General features: G+C 37.0%; 1 protein-coding gene across 3 annotated transcripts in view; it reads right to left on the reverse strand.

Annotated features, from left to right (window-relative positions):
* Window positions 1-1,902: 1,902 nt before the first annotated feature.
* Window positions 1,903-15,407, reverse strand: part of dpp10 (dipeptidyl peptidase like 10) — a 70,819-nt gene continuing 57,314 nt past the window's right edge. For all 3 annotated transcript variants that reach the window (XM_039683415.2, XM_039683416.2, XM_089133479.1), the window contains exons 17-26: window positions 13,453-13,497; window positions 12,608-12,706; window positions 11,731-11,800; window positions 9,836-10,030; window positions 8,121-8,175; window positions 7,943-8,042; window positions 6,056-6,114; window positions 5,916-5,988; window positions 4,635-4,708; window positions 1,903-2,780 (exon numbers count right to left, since the gene is read on the reverse strand). In XM_039683415.2, coding sequence (XP_039539349.2) covers window positions 2,643-2,780; window positions 4,635-4,708; window positions 5,916-5,988; window positions 6,056-6,114; window positions 7,943-8,042; window positions 8,121-8,175; window positions 9,836-10,030; window positions 11,731-11,800; window positions 12,608-12,706; window positions 13,453-13,497 — 908 coding nt within the window. In that variant the 3' untranslated portion in view covers window positions 1,903-2,642. The remainder of the gene's footprint in view (window positions 2,781-4,634; window positions 4,709-5,915; window positions 5,989-6,055; window positions 6,115-7,942; window positions 8,043-8,120; window positions 8,176-9,835; window positions 10,031-11,730; window positions 11,801-12,607; window positions 12,707-13,452; window positions 13,498-15,407) is intronic.

The raw sequence follows: 15,407 nt of genomic DNA on the forward strand, positions 1-15,407 counted from the left end.
TTTTTTTTTTTTTAAACATTCTTCCTAGTTCAGATTTCATCCGTGAACATCATACGCTGCACAAAAGTCCGCCACCATCAATTAATTCGAAGTAAAGGCAGAGATAGCAGCGTTACCTAGCTACTTCCTATGACAAGACCCCTGTTCCAAGATGGTGGCGGTTTTGACGCATGCTTAGAACCCCCAGGTGAGGTCTAGTGTATATGTCTATGATGATAATATATAAATTGTGTTCCGGGGTGGGGTTTATGTAAATATTGGGATTGGTGATGTCACTAACCCGGGTTTTTTGAAATCCTTAAAAAGTGATTTCTTTAAAAGCAAATATCTCCCTTCGCTTTGAACTTTGAACGTCAAAACTTTACAGATGTTGTTTATGCTCAAACAGCAACATTACACACTAACTAAAAAGTTAGAAAAGTGAAATCATAATCAACCACCCCTTTAAAGGGATAGCTCACTTTGAAATGTATTTTTGATATGTTTTAGCTTACCTCAAGGGTATCCAAGGTGTCTTTGTTTCCACAGTATTTTCAATTTTGACATTTTTCGGTCAAACTGGTGTTGTCTGTCAGTCATAATGCAGGGTATGGGGGACCGCCTCAAAGAGCATGCACAGAGAAGTCAAAATTAAACGTGATTTAACGACTCGTGAATGTAGCCTAAGTACACATGGCCTAAGACACGAAACGAGCGGTTTGTGTGAGAAAACGAACAGTATTTATATAGTTTTTACCTCTTGTTAACCAGCCGTCGAACTGATCTGAATCAGATGTCCAACTGAACAGTCTCAAACATTACGCCGGAAGTGATCTCTCGCGCGACATCACGCAATGTTTACACTGAGATTTCAGGAGTTTTACCGCTTTCACTAAACATATTTAGATATACGGATTTCGATATATGTAAATATGTTTAGTAAAATGTAAAACTCCCGAAATCTCCGTGTAAACATTGCGAGACCACCCCCAGCCTCGTGTGGGCCCCCAAAACCCCTTCAGAAGCGAAAAACGCAGATATCTCAGCGAAAACTCAACGTATCAGTCGGAGACCAGAATCCTTCGAACCGTCTCACCGAACTGAACAAAACCATATGCGTTTCGTCATTTTTGGTGGAGTATTCGCGCCGCGGAGGTATTAGCCGAAAACCGTTGGCCGCGCTCTGAAATGGTGCCACGAGCTCGGGAAAAAAATCGCAAATATCTCCGCGAAAAATCAACGTTTCGACGCCAAATTTTTATCGAGTGGAGAACGGACCGAAACAAATCGAAAGAGCTCGTGGGCCCGAGATACAATATTAAAAAAAGTGCCAAACATCCGAAACACTTTCAAATCAAAGAGTCCATCTTGCTTTAGTGAGGATCAGGTCACCTTTCAGGAGCTGTTAACAGGCCAAAAGTGATGTACACCCTACCTTCATTCAAATCACACTTTGTTAAAGATTTTGTTAGCATACGCAGCTGTGCTTGAAATCAATTGATTAATGATTTTTTTCATCATCATTTTTTGCCAGGCCATCATACAATGAACCTATGAACATATACAAGAGAGAATCAACATAACGAATTATTTTGTACTTTTTATTTTGAATTATTTTTACTTTTTCCTGTCAGCTTTTTGCATAGTAAAATATAACCTGTAACTTTTTTGTCAGAAATACCTTAACCAAGTTTAGTGTTTTGTTCAACCATCAAATTTAAAATTAAAAATATTTTCCTCATATTTTGAGTCATTTAGAACAAAAATCCCCCCTAGACATCACTTTTGGCCATTTTAACATTTATATTTTCTCATGATTGTTGGCCTACTGACTGTGTCTGTTCAGTCTGCAGGAACATGAGGAATGGCACCGAGACTTAAGAGTAAATTGTAGCACAATCAAAATTGAATAATGTTGGATTTGGACTATTTGTTTATTTATAGACATGACTAGAGAACAATAACAATAAACCCGACCCATCACCCCCCCCACCACCAGTAAAACTAAACAGTCAGCGATACAAAAGCCCTCCAGAGACAAATAATCTGTCCGTTCTTCCATCTGATGCAGGTTCTTAGTCTTCTGTACAATCCGTCCCAGAATGCACTGCACGTGTGCTGATCTTCACGCATATCCGTGAGCTTTCGACAGATGCATTTACAGCAAGAGCTCGTCACGGATGGTGAGAAATGAAACCGAATGCAGCTCCTCCGGAAGGTGAAAACATACTGAGACACAAAAGTGGCAAAAGAAGTGAAGCAAAGCAAAAGGACCATGCAATGGCGGACTTGCTGTGCTGTGATTGGCCAATGCGTCGGCCAATTATAGTGACTCATGATGATATGTGAAACATTCTGATCCATTTCCAGCGATAATGATCCTGTGGCCAGGAACATAGAAACTCTATCTCTCTCACTCTCTCTCTCTCTCTCTCTCTCTCACACACACACACACACACAGCTTTAATACATACATCATCCAAACTGTTACACACATGCATATGTACATGTTCAAACACACACACACACACACTCCTGGCTCTCGCTGTTTACTTAAGCGTTGTGCTCTGGATGTTTGTCTCAACGTCCAGTGTGCTTCACTGTCCCGAGTGTTTGTGTGTGCATTGTGGTGTGTGTCAGTGTGTGTTTGTGTCATCTCCGCTCTACTCCTCCTCTTCCTCCTCTTCCTCACTGACGGGAAGCCCATCGTCCTGCAAGCAGGATCTGAAGTAGCTGGTCAGTGTCGAGGCCACGTGTCTCTCGCTGCTCTTAGACAGAAAGTGGCCCTCGTCTGGATAAATCTGGAGAACAACCGTGCAGAAAACCATCAACCATCCAGACTATCATCCCCAATCCTGAGACAAGGATTCAGTAAGGATTATGCATTAGCGCACATGCATTGTGTATTATCGTGCAATTTATACTCGAAAATGAGTTTTTACGTGCATATAATACGCAGTTTTTGCGTGCATTTGATACTCACCTCATTTGCGTGTAATAGCTTAGGGCTGGGTATTGAGACAAATTTCACAATTCGATTCGATTTCGATTCGATTCAATATTGATTATTTAGGATATCAGTTACAATAAATGGCAAATTTTCTCAAGGAAATCAAATCTCTTAACTAGTGCTGTAAACTATTGGAGTCTAGTTGTAGCCTATAGGCTTCATTAACCTAATATGAAGGTAATAATTAACTGTTTTGTAGCTATACAACACTTAAATTACACTTTTATTTATTTTTATAATAAGATTATAAACATTTAAATGGTGGCTGTCATAAAAACTTGCCAGATTTATTCAAATATGCATTAAATATTGAAGAACATTAAGATTATAATGCATATGTAATATGGTGTATATATTTAGCAAAATGCTCCTCTCTGGAGTTATTTTTTCTAGCTGACTAACGAGTTTATGTGGGTTTCTGAGGTAAATATGACGATACATGACATTGATTACAAGCTGTTTAACGGTTGAAACGCTGATTGAGCGAATCAATGTGACATGATACGGATTTCGATAAGTTGTACTCTATCTTTTAACTCACTTTCAGATGCTCATTCATGTTTATTTCGCGCTGTGACTGGTATTATTAACCCGGAAGTGAGATCAGCGCTGCTGTTTCTCCTGAGCTCCGCCAGAGCGATCTCACGCCACAGCGCCAAAACCCTATTTATGTTTTTGAATTTCTAAAGAAAATGGACGTAATTTGAAAATTGAGACTTTGTTTCATATCAATAGTAACAACGGACAAAGATTATTGCGATTTTTTGGATGCGCGCAGCCGCGATTCAATGCTTCATTCATTCAAATGAAACAGGATGACTAATCGATTCTTGAGATTTAAGAATCGATATCAGTTCGTAAAAATGAGAATCGATTAATATCGAGAAATCGATATTTATTACCCAGCCCCCCCCCCCACACACACACACCACCACTAAACCTTCCCTAACCAACCCACGTAAAAACTAATTTTCGCATATAAATTGAACGATAAACACACTGCGTGCTATAGAGACGCATTAGTGTGATCGGGTTGATTTACTGTATGAGACTCGCTCCTCCAATTCCTAATTATATGACATACCATATTTGCTTCTTATTTATTTGTTGATGAAAATATTGATTAAAATGAAGATGCAATACGAAATTCACTTATAAGTGGTCAGAATTACGTCTGACCCATTCCAAATGTTTTCCGATATATGGCGACTCAAGCACTGGGGGACCAATGAGCGCGTTTCCACATTTGCAGTAAAAAGTTGAAATATAAATTCTCAGAAATTGCATTTAATACCAATATATTGAAATGTCTGTTTATATACTCCAGACATTGGAAAAATATCAGTCCACATGCGTTATATATTTAATACGACATGCATGCGTGACACAAAAAATCTTTAAATTTTAGGTAGCAAAATATTTTTTAGAAAATTCGTCACTCATAAATCATGAAATTTCACACATCCACCATCTCTTGAGTTATATTAAAAATCTTTAACTTTTAGGTAGCTACATTTTTTAAGTACTTCTGTCAATTACACTAAGGCTAGATTTAATTGAAGGTATAACACAGCCTACTATAGGCCTCCCCCCTCTCACATATAGTTCCCACATCCCTGGACACATTGTGTGTTTTTCCCAGTACCTGCAGTGTGTAATTCGCTCCCACCTTCACCAGGTTCTTTATGAGCTCGGCTGTGTGCTGGAAATTAATGTTCGCTGGAGGAAAAAACAAACAAAAAAAAATGTCAAGAATGACTCAAAGGCAGAGTATCGCAATCAAATGCTATGCTACAATAAAAAAAAATTTAAGTGGCCTAGGAAAATTTACACATTCACCCTTTATTTAAATATTGTCCACAAGCAGTTGTGCTTTATTTGTGATAAAGCAATCGAAAAAAAACAAACAAACATTTTTCCTCATATTATTATATAGTCCCTCATCCTGTCCTTGGGAAATTAGAAAATTCATTTTTTTTTTTTCAATTTTTAAAGTTGAAAGTGTGTCCTTGCGAGATTTGTCGCATTTGAACTTGTGTGACACACAAAAATATTGACTGGATTCAAAGAGTTTATTTGGTTGAAAAAAATAAATAAATAAATAGTAGCAAATCCTTCCCTTGGGTCATTTTGAGTGGAAAATAGGGATTTTAAACATTTTTATTTATAAAAAAAACAATCCAGAACAAGCAACCACACAAATAAATGCATGAGACTAAAGAACGGGGATGGGGGTCATATAACACGTGCGATGTTTTAACCTTTTTCAAATAAAATCAATCACAATAGAACTAAAAATGTTCCCAAAAATGATTTTAAAATGTCTAAATATACACCTAAATGAAAAACTGAAAAGAAAAATGACGGACTTGGGGTTAACTCACTCCACATATAGGCCATCTAGTGGCTAGAGTCATGAAATATCATGTTATAATATTTTTTTCCCACAAGAGGTCGGCAGAGACACACAATGTGAGAGTTTTTGCTTGTGTTATTGTGTGTATGTAAAAGAATGCGCAATATTGATTAAATCTAGTAATTTAGATGTAAAAATATCTCTAAAAAATTCCATTAAATTTTTTTTAAAAATTATAAATAATTTTCTAGACAATTTTTTTTTCGCTTTCTAGACAAAAAAAAAAATAATGAACAAGTATACCCTTACAAGGGCAAGTTACAGGTATATCCCTCAAAAATTGCATTAAAAATTGAATTTTTTTTAATAAATATTAAGCTTTATAGACAAAAAAAATAATGAACAAGTGGTAAATTACAGGCACAGGAGGAGATGATGTGGGAAATATCCCCCTCTGGACATCTCTACTGTAGAAAGTGAATATCTGCATGAATTATTCAGGCCAGTGGTTAATCAATTATTAATAGAGCTTGTATGTGAATTGTACATTGTGAACTGGCGCACACTGACCGTCAGCAGTGGCGTGCAGCAGCATCAGCGTTTGGTCTCGGAAACCCTGTGGATTCTGCAGGACACTGGAAAACTAGAGGAACAAACCGTCCGTCACTACAAGCTCAGTCTGAGGACATCATCATCTGACCGGCGCTTACCTGATATCTGCTGTCGTCCTGAAGAGGAAGTCCCAGATAGCGCTCAGAGAACGCCGAGGCTGAGAAAGAGAGAGAGAGAGAGCTTAAAGGGGTCATGAACTGCATGTTTTATTGTGCTTTATAATATTCTTTGAGGTCTACTTGCAATGTTATCAATATTTTCACATCAAATTGGCTATTTTCTATCTCTTCTGAAATATTGTCGACAATGTGAAACATTTATGGGTATTAGATGTGTCTTTATTGTGGCAAATAAACTTTAGGTACTTAGATTTAAAACTCATTGTTCTTATAGGCTATTCATTAGGGCTGGGTATTGAGACAAATTTCGCAATTCGATTCGATTTCGATTCACAAGCTTGCAATTCGATTCGATTTCGATTACAATTCAATTCGATTCAATATCGATTATTTTGTATATCAGTTACAATAAATTTTCTCAAGGAAATCAAATCTCTTAACTAATGCTGTAAACTATGGGAGTCTAGTTGTAGCCTATAGGCTTCATTAACCTAATATGAAGCTAATAATGAACTGTTTTGTAGCTATACAAACACTTAAATTACACATTTATTTATTTTTTATAATAAGAAGATTATATGAAATATAAACATTTAAATGGTGGCTGTCATAAAAACTTGCCCGATTTATTCAAATATGCATTAAATATTGAAGAACACTAACGAGTGTGGACTAACGAGTTTATGTGGGTTTTCTGAGGTAAATATGACGATGACATTGATTACAAGCTGTTTAACTGACGTCTTTCCACGGTTGAAACGCTGATTGAGCGAATCAATGTGACATTATTCGGATTTCGATAAGTTGTACTCTATCTTTAACTCACTTTCAGATGCTCATTCATGTTTATTTGGCGCTGTGACTGGTATTATTAACCGGAAGTGAGATCAGCGCTGCTGCTTCTTCGCCAGAGCGATCTCACGCCACAGCGCCAAAACGCTATTTATGTTTTTGAATTTCTAAAGAAAATGGACGCAATTTGAAAATTGAGACTTTGTTTCATATCAATAGTAACAAAGGACAAAGATTATTGCGATTTGTTGGATGCGCGCAGCCGCGATACAATATCTCATTCATTCAAATGAAACAGGATGACTAATCGATTCTTGAGATTTAAGAATCGATATCGGTTTGTAAAATTAAGAATCGATTAATATCGAGAAATCGATATTTATTACCCAGCCCTACTATTCATCCTTTTCGATTAAATAAAAAAGTAGAGCCAGACCGATTTATCGGCAGGCCAATATTAAGTATTTTCCATACTATCATTTTCAGCAGTTATAATGGCCAATAAGTGAATATTTCAAAAATAAAAATAAAAACGGACGAAACACGCTTGAACCATGTCATGAGTGTTGGAGTTGTATAGTTTGTCCACCAGAGGGCGCTCTACACCGTTCCTGTTGGCAACACTCGTGTATAACGCGCCACACATCCTGCTGATCCAGGTTGCAGGAAGCTTATAAGGCAATGTAGGGACTAATTATTATTTTATTTATCAGAACTTTAATATATTTTGATGTTCCTCTGTTCTGTTGTGACAATAAAAGAAACAAGTTTCTTTTTAAAATGCATTATCATATTATTTTAGTTAAAACTCATAAATAACTACAAATAACTGAAGTTAGGGAAATATGTTAATGTTTTGTAGCACGTTTCTGGATTAAAAAAATAAAATAAAAAATATCGTCCAATAATATATCGGATTTTAAAACCAACAAATATTTGTATCGGTCGGGCTCTATAAAAAAGTATGCATTGTCATTTCCACTGACACTGATATAGAGAAGACTTTTCATGCTCAGACAGCAACAATACACTATTATTATTGTTTTAAATCACATTCACATCACAATAACTTACCATACAAATTCCAGTCCGTCACAGGCGACATGGCCACTGCACATTTAAACAAGTTCTCAGTGGATTTGATCAGAAGGAGTGTGATATATCCCCCATAATCCTGCGGAAAGACACATATGGAAGTGTGAAGACGGATCAGTGATGTACTAGCGTTACAGACACTTGACCAGCGACTTACCCGACCAAACACACCGATTCTGGTTCGATCGATGTACGGAAACTTCAGCAGGTACCTGGAACAAAAGCATGATTTCATTAGCTATTTCACAGCAGTGTGTGCAGTGTTAGATCACACACACACAGAGCATGATGAAGAGTAAATATGAAGTGGTTTTATGCGTTTTACTTATTTATGACATGTGGATAATGTGTCAATATGCCTGTATACTGTACAAAGTGCTTTTCTGGAACATTAAAGGTGCATTGTGCAACATTTCATGTTTAAAATAGCCGTTTTTCTAACCCATACATGCTTAAACAATCGCCTGATGTGCTGAACGAGCCGTTCTCTGATCACTGCGAAGTGCGAAAATTTGTTTGTGACGCACGTTTGTGACTCTCCTGTTCAAACTCATTCATCAAAATGAACAAATCTTTATCCGAGTCATTTGATTCATTCAACGAATGAATTGACTCGGAAAAAAACAAAGAAAGCAAGCACAAAGCCTTTCTTTAAAGTGAATTTCGTTTTAAAAGAATTATCTTAATTTAAATCAATGTTTCATCAACCAATTACTAGGATTTAATAATAAGAAAAAAATTGAAGACAATGGATAGGCTAGGCCTAATCACGACACGGAGGCGGCGGCACGTGAACTGAAGCTCGTCTCATGAACCGAAAGTCAGCATATAAGGTATCCTATCCTCACAGACCTGAGAAATATATATATATTGAAATGTCTACTTTTAAACAAAACCATTCAAAACGACAGAAAACAGACTGCTCTCTGCTTATGTGGGCTAATCCGTATGAAAAGTGAATTTCTCTCTGACTCCTCTTCAATCTTTCTGATTTTAGAACATTTTTGTAAAAGTGCCTTTTTAATTATTTATTCCAAAAAACTTCAGCCTGGTTAAATCGCATTTATATATATATATATATATATATATATATATATATATATTAATATTTGGTCAAATTAAGCTATAAAATAAATAGTTTATCCCTTAAAATGCTATGGATTTTGAAAGATATCAACAAAAATACGGGCAAAAAAACTATTTTCTCATGTTTTCACTAGGAAAAAAAGGGCAGACGACCAGAATTCAAATGTGTATATCTTTACAACCATTCAAGGTATGACTTTGACCAAGGTATCATTTGAAATCTTACAGTGTCCTCTTTCCATTAATATCAAAATCTCAATTTTTAAATTTGGGTCACTGTGACTCATTTTGCTGGATCTGGTCACATTTATTTATTAAATGAGCGATCGTTTCCCTTGATAAGACCCTTCGTCTGGAATCGTTTAAAGCCCTTTGAACAGTTTGCACTGAAACTGTCTTTTGGACCCCATTGAAGTCCATTATATGGAGAAAAATCCTGGAATGTTTTCATCAAAAACCTTAATTTCTTTACGACTGAAGAAAGAAAGACATGGACATCTTGGATGACACGGGGGTGAGTAAATTATCAGAAAAAGTTTTTTCAAAAGTGAACTACTCCTTTAAGAGGCTAGGTTAAGAATATGCCCCATTGAAGTCAACAGGGTGCGAATTTTAAAAAGATTTTTGTCGTTTTTGTCTGTACTGACGGCACTCCAAATGTACAAAAAAACATGAGCTCAATGTTAAAATGGACCGGAGTTCTCCTTTAAACGATAATGAGCAACTTTTCCATCCGATGAGCCCTTTGTGCGAACCCTGAAGAACACAGCAGGTAAACGTTCTTACTCAACAGCGGCCAGCTGATCCTGCAGTTCGACGGCTCCCAGACGCTTGTGCACGTCCTGCAAAATCTTCTGACCCTGGAAACCGCTTCCCCGGCCATCCAGACGAGCTACGATGACGTTGTCCGAGCTGACCAGCACAGAGTCCCAGTCCACTGCGTACTGCTCATTCACCTGCTGACCACCGGGGGCAGCATCACTGCGCACACACACACATCAGAGCATCGTCACTGACACATCTCCAGTCTCCGGTCGTGTGTTTACAGCACCAACAGAACGGGATGTTTTCACAGCTCTTCCTACTCACAAAGAGTCATTTAATTATTCCCCACCGCTGCTTGAACACATCATCACACGGATTTAGGAGAGAAGGACAGGAAGAGACGCAACTACTCGCTTCAAACACCTCCATAAACCCAGATCTAATAGCAGCGTCTCTACTTTATATAGCATTTGTGCATAGAGTCCAGTGGGATTGAAATGAACATTATTTGTCCACAAAACCATGGCATCATGGGAGACTTCTTTTTATATCATTGCTTTACGGTTTTGCTGCACTGCAACAAAAATGATGTATTTGTCTTTTTTCCTCAGTACAAATATCTAAACGTAATTAAATTAATTAAAGGAGTTCACTTTTTAAAAAACTTTCGCTGATAATTTACTCGCCCCCTTGTCATCCAAGATGTCCATGTCTTTCTTTCTTCAGTGGAAAAGAAATTAAGGTTTTTGATGAAAACATTCTAGGATTTTCTCCATATAATGGACTTCAATGGGGACCAAACGGTCCAAATGAGAGTTTCAGTGCAAACTGTTCAAAGGGCTTTAAACGATTCAAGATGATGAATAAGGCTCTTATCAAGCGAAACGATCGCTCATTTAATAAATAAATATCAAAGTTTAAGTTTTATAAGCCCAAATGTTTGCCTTGGTCTGTTCTGTGATGCACGTTCTTGACTATCAAAATGAATGAATCTTTTTCCAAGTCAATTTGTTCATTTTGTTCGCTGAATCAACCAAATGACACGGAAAAAGTTCGAACAGGAGAGTCACGGACGCGCGTCACAGAACAGAGCAAGGTGACCATTTGAGCTTATAAAACTTAAACTTTGATATTTATTTATTAAATGAGCGATTGTTTCGCTTGATAAGACCCTTATTCATCGTCTGGAATCGTTTAAAGCCCTTTGAACAGCTTGCACTGAAACTCTCATTTGGACCTTGAACCGTTTGGTTCCCATTGAAGTCCATTATATGGAGAAAAATCTATTTTATTTTTTCGACTGAAGAAAGAAAGACATGGACATCTTGGATGACATGGGGGTGAGTAAATTATCAGCAAAAGTTTTTTTTTTAAAAAGTGAACTAATGCTTTAATGAACAGTTTATCTGTAAGATAGCCTACTAGAAATGTTCTCTAATGAATGTTACCCTAAACTTGATGCAAACGGCTGTTCTCCAGAAGCCCAGATATTTCTAACAATCATGTCAGTTTTGAAATATCACTTTTGTATTAATATTTATGCTGATTTAGTTGGATATATGGCATTATAATTTGCGAAATTAGTAATCATATTTATATACAGGTTTGTTAAAAATGCCAACATTTTATGTAAACGATTTCTTGGTGAAAAGTTCCATAGTTTAGTGAAATATTGCTGCCGTCTACTGGAAAACAATGAATAGTTTGTGCGTGAATGGCTAGATGTGAAGCTCTCGCTATGTGTGTGTAGGCTGTAATGTGGCTATAATAGTTTAACCATTATCAGCCTTTATTATTTTATTCATACACACAATGCCGGGTGATGCGAGGGGGGCGAGGTGACATCTTGCCAAGGGCTGCAAATTGTACCTTGTGAGCTTACCTTGGATTACACACACACACACACACACGCTTACATTATCAGCAGAAGAGCGTAACTGCGGGACTCCGAGAAATCGGGTGGATAGGCGATCTTCAGCGGCAACTCTGCAAACACACACGAGGGACAGTTCAGTGCTGCGTACGAATATCCATCTAGTTCAATAGTGGCCAAAAGTGACGGCCTGCCTAGAAAAATTGACATCTTCACACTTTATTCAAATATTATTCACAATACAAAGCATAGTTGTGCTTGGAGTCGATTGTTTTATTAGTGATCGTGACAGAGTGAATCATGTCAAATTGTGCCGACATCATTTTTATCCAGACTGGCATATGAAGAAATTATGAACATGCAAAAACAAGAGAACCAACAAAATATTAATAACTGATTATGTTGTAGTTAGTGTTTGCTTTTAGTTTTTCTGTGGATTTTATTTTTGCAGAGTAAAATACTTCATACTTCAGTCAGATAAATACCTTATTAAACGAGTTTACTGTTTTCCTCATACAGTATATTAATTATTTAATCAAACTTGTACACTCTTAGAAGAAATGGTTCTATTTAGAACCAGAAATGGTTCCATCCCCCGCTTCATATATGGAACTCCAAAATGCTTCTATATAGAACCAATTTTTTTGGTAAAAGGTTCTATTGGCCAAGTACGGAATTAGAACCCAGAGGAACCTTTTTTTAAGAGTGTATAGAACCTTTTAGGGGTTCCAAATACGTAGCGCTGATAGAACCTTTTAAGATTCTATATAGAACCTTTTCTTCTAAGAGTGTAGGGTCATTAACAACATCACTTTTGGCCAAGAGCAAGATATTGAACTCCAGCAGTGCCAACTGCCCACCCAACACACATTATTCTTTCACACGGTGTGTTTATGAGGTGAAGCTGAGCGATACTGTACCGAAGTGGTCGGTCTGGATGCTCCTGTAATAGACCTGCTGGATGCGTTTGTATCTGAGAGCAGCTTTCAGCACCGAGTTATTCTCCAGGATGTAATAACCTGACGAGAGATCAACATTATAAGAGTTATTTGATAAGCACAACAGGGCAGACGGTACACTCTCAGAAAAAAAGGTACAAAAGCGGTCACTGGGGCTGTACCTTTTCAAAAGGAACACTTTTGTACCTAAAGGCTGCATATTGGTACCTTAGTGGTACATATTAGCACCTAAAATGTACATATTAACACCTAAAATGTACATATTAGCACCTAAAATGGACATATTAGCTCATGAGATGGACATATTAACACCTAAAATGTACATATTAGTACTTAAAATGTACATGATATTAGCACCTAAAATGTACATATTAGCACATAAAATGTACATATTAACACCTAAAATGGACAAAGGTTTACCTTTTGAAAAGGTACAGCCCCAGTGACAAGCTTTTGTACCTTTTTTTCTGAGAGTGTACGGATGGGCAAAAAAATAAAAAAAATTTGATTGGATATCGATTCAACCACATTTAAAAAAAAACATTCACAAAAGCCACAAATCAAGCTTTTCTCTATTTTTTGTTTTTGTTTTATTAAATGACTGTTTACTTGCCTTTAAAAACCTTTGAAATGTGTATTAGTTTGTAGTTTTAGCTGTGGTATTGCTATTGGACTCGAGAATTGTGAATTTTACTGGTAACTAAACAATTATTCTGAAACGTATAGAATTAAGATCTTGTGAACGGGAATGGAGACATCTATGCCGATACACAGCTCTAGCAGAGAGATGGAAAAGTGAAACTCACTGGCAGTGTTGAGAGAGTGTATGATGACTGTCGGCGCTCCTGGACCTGCAGAGAAAATGACAAGCAGACACTGTGTGTGGCCACTTTAACCTGTTCTTCCTCACTGTTTCTGTCCTAAACATTCTTAAATCAACAACTTGAGAAGCAAAAAAGTTTAATGCATATATTCATTATATAAAGTAGGGATGCACCGAAATGAAAATTCTTGGCCGAAACCGAAAACCGAAAAAGAGGAAACCAAGGCCGAAAACCGAAAACCGAAACACCGAAAGAAATTATGCCAATTATTAGTATCATTGCATTTATGGCTATGACTGTGTACAAACTTAACTAAAATCAAGGCATTGCAATTGCATAAATTAATATAACATTTTCAAAGAATAAATCAATTACAAATTATGCAAATATATATTTAGCACAATGCACAGTATAAAATAAAATTCAAACTAAAATGTTTAACTTGACCCCACTTATGTGTACACTAAATAATAATCTACTGGCCTGCAGAAAGGTTTTAAAATGAAACGTTCTCTCAAAAACAAAGCCGAGCGCAAACTTCTCATCACATTAGCACCCAGTTTGCATGTCTAAATTAGTTACATTTTAAAAAATTTAGCATACAATATAAAAAGCCTTTACAATGGTCCATGTTTAATACAAATGTACATGAAACTTAATGAAACATTTTTAGTGAATGTAGAAAATATTTAAGAGAGCATTAATTTAGTTCTATACATGTTCCCATATACATATTTTTTTTGTAATGTCACAAGTAATAATCTCAGGGTTTACTGGGTTTTACATGATTATTTTTGTATTGGTGGTGGAATACTAAAAAATAAACATTGTCATGTATTTATCTGTCTTCTTCTCACCGATTCCTGATGGTAAGAGGACAGTTACTTGAGTCGTCCCCTGTCGTTTCAAGGAATAGTAACAGTTACAACGGAGAGCGCGTCAAGTATAAACGCCTCGACCGTTTGGAGCGGTGCACGCGCTGTTAGTTTGTGGAGACTCGCGCTGCCTTGTTTACTTTCGCCTGCCTCCGCAGCGCGAGTCTAATTTATAATTTTTAATTGTTTCCTGCTCTAAACAATGCGTGCCGCCATGACGACGACTCCGGTTCCGAGCGGGTCAAGAGCGGTGCGCGCGCTGTCTGTGGAGACTCGCGCTGCCTTGTTTATACTTTGGCCTGCCTCCGCAGCGCATGTCTCCACAGACAGCGCGCGCACCGCTCTTGACCCGCTCGGAACCGGAGTCGTCGTCATGGCGGCACGCATTGTTTATAGGTGGATAAACAAGGTTTCCGTCTCATCGCGGGTTCAGATACACTGAAATACGTCCACACCGCAGACATGTTGCTTCAGCCAAGCACGTGCAGGTCGCGGTTTCTGTTTGCGTCATCACAACATTTCGGCCGTAATGTTTCGGTGATAAAAGTCTTTCGGCCGAAAACCGAAAATGCACTTTTGGGCCATTTTCGGCCGAAAATTTTCGGCGGCCGAATATTCGGTGCATCCCTAATATAAAGTTTATATAAAATGGCCACAGTAGTATTTCTGTCCTGTTTTCTAGTACAAATACCTAAACATTCTTAAATCAACACATTAACTTGAGATTTCTGATAAATTGTGCACACACACACACACACACAAAAACAAAAACAAAAGTTTTATGCAAAAATCAAGAAAAAAATATGCTATTGGGTTCAGGGAAAAAACTAGTTGTCTCTTTGAATTAAGTACATTTTTTTCTGACTTTATCGATATATTTTTCTTGATTTAAACTTATATTTTTAAATCTTCAGTCATTTTGCTTCTCCAGTAAATGTATCTTGATTTCAGAAATAAAAATGCTGGGTTGTTACCCAAATTTGGGTCAAATATGGACAAACCCAAATGTTGGGTTAAAATTTTGATTAAAAAAAAAATTACAACTGAAAGTGAAAGTTGAAG

The sequence above is a fragment of the Pimephales promelas genome, chromosome 7 (genome assembly GCF_988280905.1).
Source record: "Pimephales promelas chromosome 7, fPimPro1.hap1.1, whole genome shotgun sequence".
In the NCBI taxonomy this organism is placed as follows: domain Eukaryota; kingdom Metazoa; phylum Chordata; class Actinopteri; order Cypriniformes; family Leuciscidae; genus Pimephales; species Pimephales promelas.